We start from the raw sequence: 7,073 nt of genomic DNA, 5'->3' as shown, positions 1-7,073 counted from the left end.
GTCCCTTTCAAACGCCAGCTGAACCAACTGGGCCTTTCTTTTGTGGAGCATCACGCATCTGTTGTCCGAAAATGTGTTTCAATGGATGGACAGACGGAAGAGTGTTGCACCTACACTACTGACACAATCTGTGAAGGAGAGAGAGTGATGGAGAGTCTTATATTAGGAATGAGCTGCAGCTGAACTTGCAGGTGAGTGGAGTTGGGCTGATGAGGTGGGAGTGGCTGGCAGGTAGAGTGGAGCAGAGGCAGGGAGAGTGGAAAATGACTGAGGCAGAGGGACAAGAGGGAAACTGGGAGAATGGAGCTGTGACAAGAACACTTTCTCTTTCATTTGTTCAACACAGACAGGTCATTTCCCATCATTTGGTTCTTGCTGTAGGGACAAATCTGTGTTCTTACAGAGAGTGGAACAAATTTTCACCTCACAAAGGCAGGAAGGGTGTGTGTTTGTCTTCATTTCACCCTCTGACTGAACTGCAGGAGACTCTGGTTCTTTCCATCATTTCTTTCCGGCCTCTTTTTCCCCTCTCCTCTCTACGTCTGTATGTTTATGAAGTAAATGAACAGAGATTATGGCTCTGTCAGCCTGGTGCACAGAAAAGTCCTGAGTGTGTGAGATTGCAGAGTTGCAGTGAGAAGACAGGACAGATGCTGCTGTGTTTTACTCTGCTGCACATCTCAGTGAAGAGCGACTGATTTAAAAGCCGTCACATCACCTCGAGTGACTGAAGAATGACTTCAGGCGGGAGAGTGGGCATGCTTTCATCAGAGAAACAAGATTCTAATATTTATTGTCTGTGATGATTGGCTATTTTTTGTGCCTTCTAACCAATCAGATAGTGCTGTGGGTGGGACTTTCACTTTGACTGAAAGTCGCATAGTGTGGATTACACTTGATAAACAACAACATAATGTATAATTATGACCTGTTCTCTGGTGCCACATTGTGGACAGAAAGAGCCTCAGCTCATTTGCCACCAAATCAACTCATACAGACAACAAACAATATAAATATTGCATTCACAGTACACAAAAATACACACCATGAAAAGCCATTTGAGACATGATTAACAGCTAAAGAGTGAAAAAGACCACATCTAAAAGTGTTGATTTAAAAAAATCTGACCACAAAAAGACCTTTTGAGTCATTCAGTAGAACAATGAGGCATCAATCGTTGCTCACTGAATAAACTTCCATTGTAAACAATCTGTCATGGATGGTCTTCAAAACACAGAACTGTTTGTAGTTTGTCTCTGATTCTCTTTTCCTTCCTCAAGCAGGATAATCCTGACTGAGTCTTCCTCAGTACAAACTCACAGTTTACTTTATTGTCCATGTAGATCAGGGCTGGGCCATCATTTTTCATGGGGGGGGGGGGCACATGAGAACTTGATCAGGCTGCTGATATAGGGTCCTAATTATGGCCAAATCTCTGTGGTCAGAAGTGTTCCATATACTTCTATTGTTTGTCTCCCCTTCTGAATTGTCATGATGAATTATGGGCTGATATTTTGTTGTTTTGTTGTTTATGTCCAAAACTTAATTTTTTTACAGTGTACCATGCATACTGCATACAGGTTGCAGCAAAAGTAGAAGAAGAACATCATAAACAGCATGGATGTTCAGCACCAAGTGAATAAAGGTAGAATTTAAAAGAAAAGATACAGTTCATTATCATTACCAGTGAAGCCCTTTCAAAATAAAGGTCTGATAACAGTGTAATGGGAAGCAAAATGCTTCATCTTTTCCATGATTTCCTTGTGGGCCACATAACCTTCATCCTTCAGTGGGCCACATTCGGTCCCCTGTGCTACATTTTGCCCAGGTCTGATGGAGACAGACATTTGTAAGATCTCTGTCTGCTGACCCTTGATTGATGGGACAGCTGACAAATAAAGTAAATTTCCATCATAATCCACTGTTTCTTCCTCTCATGAATTTAAATAGTTAAATAATTCACTTTAGTACAGCAGACACATAAAAAGATAGGTAACCAAATCAGAGAATTGTACAGTCATCATCCACCACAGGTTGCGGCTGTACTCTAACTCTATATCTCTCTCTTTCTCTCTCTCTTTCTCTCTCTCTTTCCTCTTCAAGTTCTCTTTGATGCTGTTCCTCTAAACGTCTCTTCCTATCTTCATACTCCCTCTGTCTTTCCTCTTCCTCTCTCCTCCTTTCTACCTGTATTCTTAGACTCTCCATCATTCTCTCCCACTCCCTCCTCTCTCTTTCCCTCCTTCTTTCTTCCTCCCACCTTATTCTCTCTCTCGCTCTCTCAGCCTGGAGTTCCTCATTAATTTTCCTCATCTCGTTTTCATATTTTTCCTGAATCTTTCTCTCCATCTCCTCTCTTTCTTTGCGTATTTTTTCTTCTTTCTCTTTGAGGATGCGTTGTTTCTCCTCTTCGATCGCCCTCTCAGCCTCTTGGAACATCTCGTTGGTGTAGTGGCTTCCTCCGTTCTTCTGGACTATATTTCTGATCTTCTGGAGCAGCACACTGACCTGAGTGCGATCCTTCAGTTTATTGTTGAAGACGTGGTACTGGCCGTTACACCTGGCAACAAGTTCCTGCAGGTCTGCGCTTCCACCCAAGAACTCTTCTATGGTCATGTTTTCAAGAAGGTCACCACCAGTAAAGAGAACCATGCTGTATCTGTCTGCTGCCTGGCCAAAGATTTCTTGAATCCTCTGCACCGTCTGCTTTTCTTCCTCTGTGTATCTGCCCAGCCTGATGACCACCAGGAATACATGGGGTCCTGGAAGAGCAAATGAGATGCACTGGACTAAATCTTTAGCTGTTTTGTCCTTGCCAAACCTGGTGTCAAACAGACCCGGGGTGTCAATGACAACAACCTGTTGTCCATCCACCGTTGCTTTGCCCTTAGAACAGTCTACAGTCATAGACTTGGCACTGAACTTCGATTCAAAGCACCGTCGTCCCAGAATGGTGTTTCCAGTGGCACTCTTCCCATTCCCAGTCTTCCCTAACATCACTATCCTCATCGTCACATCCTTTTGTCCTGTTTGGAGAATAAATAACATTTGATATGAATCAAAACTTTAGATGTTATAGATATGATTTTATAAATTCCATCAACAGCATGGAAGTTTTTACTGTCTGTGCAGAACATTAAGAGTCATAATTCCACACAGGACTCTTTATTGAGATCTTTCATTTAAACCTTACATATTTTAGAGATGTCTGATAAGTTTTTCAGGGCTGATATTTTCATTCTCTGTCTGATTTAGATATAGAAAACCTAGTATTCCTACATTGCTCAAGCTCTACCTGTTTCACATTTCCTGTTTCATATTTCAGTTTTCTCAGGAGCAGTAATTGACTTCATATCGTTATGCACAGCAGATCACACTCACAAAAATGGCTCCATTCTGAGAAGTGATATTCCAGTTTGTTTTGATTCGAATGGAGTGAAGATTTTCAGTAAGTGTTGACGGGAAACTAAGACCTAACCAGGGGTGGATCTAGAGGGGTGGCATGGGGTGGCATTGCCACCTCTAAAAGATGCCTGACCACCCCATCTGCCACCATAGTTTTGGACAGTTCTAGTTCAAAATGCATGTATGTAAAGTTGGGCTGGATGGAAATTTACAAAGCTGAAGCTCCAAGTACATGACACTCTAATATATACAATTCAATGATGTTAAAATCTCCATGCCACCCTCTGCCGAAACTACACAACCCAGCCAATGAAGGGAACAAATACTATCCAATCAGGGGCAGAGTAGGGCGGGTCATTACTTTGCTCTCCTGGTAAAAAAAAAAAACCAAACAAACAAACAAACAAAAAAAAAAACATGTGGTATCTGTAGCTCTGTGTGCAATAACCATAGCTCAATGCCAAATCAATGTTTTTTTCTTAGGATCAAACATCACATTGTAAATTGTAAATTGTCTTAAATAAAATGAACACAATAGTATTATAACTTACTCAGATCTTGTCTGCTGGACATGTTTGGGTGACAGAGTGAAGGTGCTGCTGGTCCCAGTGCTGCTGAGGATCAGAGTGTTTCTGCTGCTCCTCCTTTTTGTCTGATGGCTTCAGGAAGCAAACCACAGCTAACAGTTACACAGTGAACATCAGAGTGAAAGTGAAACTGAAACGAGGCGAGTTCTCTTAAAGCAGGGATTATTACAGTCTGTGCAGACAAGTACAACCAGACTTTTGACTCTGTATTTTATTGGCTCAAAGACATAATATTAACTGAAGTACTATTCTTACTAAATCTAGAGCAGGGGTGTCAAACGCACGGCCTGCGGGCCAAAACCAGCCTGCCAGAGGGTCCAATCCGGTCCACAGGATGAGTTTGCAAAGTGTGCAAATTACAGAGAAGACATTAATTTTAGGGTTGAAACAATTCCTAGAGTAATTCGAGTAATTGATTACTAAAATCCATTTAAATCTGAACAACTGTACAGCACACTGTGTTTCTCATGTGAGGGTTATTAAACACCAGAGTACTGATGAGTGCTGACGTTTAAATTCAGTGTTGAGGTAGTTACTCAAAAAAAGTAATTAGTTACTAGTAATGAGATTACTTTACTAGTTACTGCATTTGAAAAGTAACTTCACTACTTATTGCTTTACTTTCCCGTTTATTAATTTACTGTGTAGATACATGGACAAACATCATAGCCGTATCATCACTTACCCTGTCCCCATACTGTTTATTGTATAAATGTGCTGAATGACTCCTTCAAATGACCCGCGAGCAGGATCTTTCGCCACAAGTTTGGTATTGCCATGCTATGCTGACAAATGCTTAGACAGGTTGCTCATTGACTTGGCACTAGTTGAAACACACCTGTCGCCTGGGATAGAGCGCATTTCACACGAATATTTTTGTCCTTTCGAGCAATAAACTGAAAATAATGAGAATATCGCCACTGGCCGAGACCCCCTGTCTCCGTCTCCATCTCCATTTACCTCTCTCCTTCCTTCGCACGAGCAACTACGTCACTCAAATCGATCTCTATGGCAACGTGCCCAGGCAAGCACACGCACACAGGCAGCACGCGCACACACCGCTTAAACAGATCAGAACTTTACACACAGGCAAACACGGCTTGGGTAGCAAAGTAGTTTCGTTACCAATATTTTAAGTGTAATGCGTTACTTTACTTACCCATGAAAGTAATATCGTTACTGTAATCCGTTACTTTGCAACTCGTAACCCCCAACACTGTTTAAATTTGGATGTAATTTATTATCACACGGCTGCAGCATCTCTCCTCTCTGTCAGTGCAGCTCCTCCATACACACACGTACAGTACAGACACACAGAGGAGGTCAGTGATTCTCTGACGCTGTCTGTATCTGATCTGTTGACGTTCTTCATCAGCAGGATGTTTTATAAAGACAAAAAGACTAAACCTAACTCACATTCTGTGTTTTTCCCTACATATTAATCCACCCATGATTCAGTTTTCACAGCAGCAGAGAAGCTGCGTGTGGAGGAGACTGTTGTTAATGACGAGTTTATTACAACAGAAACTAACGTGATGGTTAATGACATCATCAACAACCAGATGCACTTATAAAATTAAACAACTGTATAAGGAGGCCTGTAAGTAAAACAGGAGAGTCTGTGTTTCTCTGTGAGAAACTTTCAGATCTTCTCACAGCAGAGTGAACAGGTGAGGGAGGAGAGGAGGGCAGACTGATCACTAATCAATCACTGATACCGTCGTCCTCTCGGACTGATTAAAAAAATAAAAATGACAGATTTGGTGATAAACCAAACCTGGATGTCCACACAAATAAAGTCTTTGTGTGAAACACTGCAGTTTAACATTGTGCTGTTTACAGACAGTCTGCTGTCTGTAGTTTGACAGAGAGACAGACAGGGTCGTGTCTAGAAGGGAACCCTAGACCCGCGAAAGATCGCGTGAGTTCGATTATTTCTACTAAAATAATCGAACACAAATCTCACGAGAGTTGTGCAAATACAGAGTTACCTCCTGCGCAGCTCCAAAAATATAAAACCATGTCATGTGTCGATGTTTTTAATGTGGCGGGCCACCATAAATAAAACACTATTCACTGAACCACAGAGAGTCACTGAAACACTGATCACTGACCTGCTGTGATGGAAAAAATACTCACATTCTTTACTTAAGTAAAAACATTAATACCACAATGTAAAAATACCTAATTACAATTTAAAAATCTTGCATCCTGTTTTGCAACGTTTTTATTGCTTTTGTTGTATTTTAATGGTATTCTAATCGTTATTTTTTGATGACTAAATACAGACGTGCACACTCATAAGAGGAGAAAAAGGTGTCATGTTGGTAAACCTGTCCTCTGTCCTCTGGGGGTCTGGGAGCGTCTGTCCTGCTCAGAAGAAAAATGTTGTGATTTTAACATGTGAACAAAACATTCTGGTGACTGTTTCAGTTAAAAGAGTTAGTTCACTCTTCTGTTTGTGGTTTCTGCAGACATTACTACCTTTACTTTTACCTTTGTACTTAAAAAAAAGTAGAAAGTAAAAACAGTAAAAATAAAATTACTTTACTGAGTATTTTTACTTTAGCAATTTATAGTTGTTCATTTAATAGACTCGTCTTATCGTCTCTTTTGTATATTACCATTGCTCTTAAATAAAGCAAAAGTAATGTAACAGAAAAAAAATGCAGAACATGCAATATTTCTTATCCGATTACTCGATTAATTGCCAGAATAATCAATAGATTATGCTCTTTATTTTTAATAGAAGTATCTTCTCTTCCCTGTTGCTTTTCCTTGAAAGGCGAAGCATTCGTTTGTTCATTCAAGCAAAAGCAACAGGAAAAACAAATTAACACGTGAAAATAAATCTGAACACTTATAATTATTATTTTATGTTACTTTTGGTTTTGTTTCCATATTTTTATTTAGATTTTGTTTTCATTTATTTTAAAGATTTATTCTTTTTTTATACAGCACTCCTATAACCATAGTTTAGGGTTGTACGACTCATTCATCAGAGAGCCAGTGTAATACATTTTGATCAACATGACATAAGGAACTGCTAAGTGAGAAAACAGCAGACAGTTGTACAAAGAT

General features: G+C 40.2%; 1 protein-coding gene across 1 annotated transcript; it reads right to left on the bottom strand.

The window, feature by feature from the left end:
- Window positions 1–2,001: 2,001 nt before the first annotated feature.
- LOC146330722 (GTPase IMAP family member 9-like) lies at window positions 2,002–3,009 on the bottom strand. The gene has a single exon (XM_084711656.1). The coding sequence runs from the start codon at window positions 3,007–3,009 to the stop codon at window positions 2,002–2,004; it is 1,008 nt and encodes a 335-aa protein (XP_084567782.1).
- Window positions 3,010–7,073: the final 4,064 nt, after the last annotated feature.

Source organism: Lutjanus erythropterus, chromosome 3 (genome assembly GCF_056507025.1).
Source record: "Lutjanus erythropterus isolate fLutEry1 chromosome 3, fLutEry1.hap2, whole genome shotgun sequence".
Lineage (NCBI taxonomy): Eukaryota > Metazoa > Chordata > Actinopteri > Lutjaniformes > Lutjanidae > Lutjanus > Lutjanus erythropterus.
Note: the sequence above shows the minus strand (reverse complement) of the source record. Positions and strands in the feature narration are given on the sequence as shown.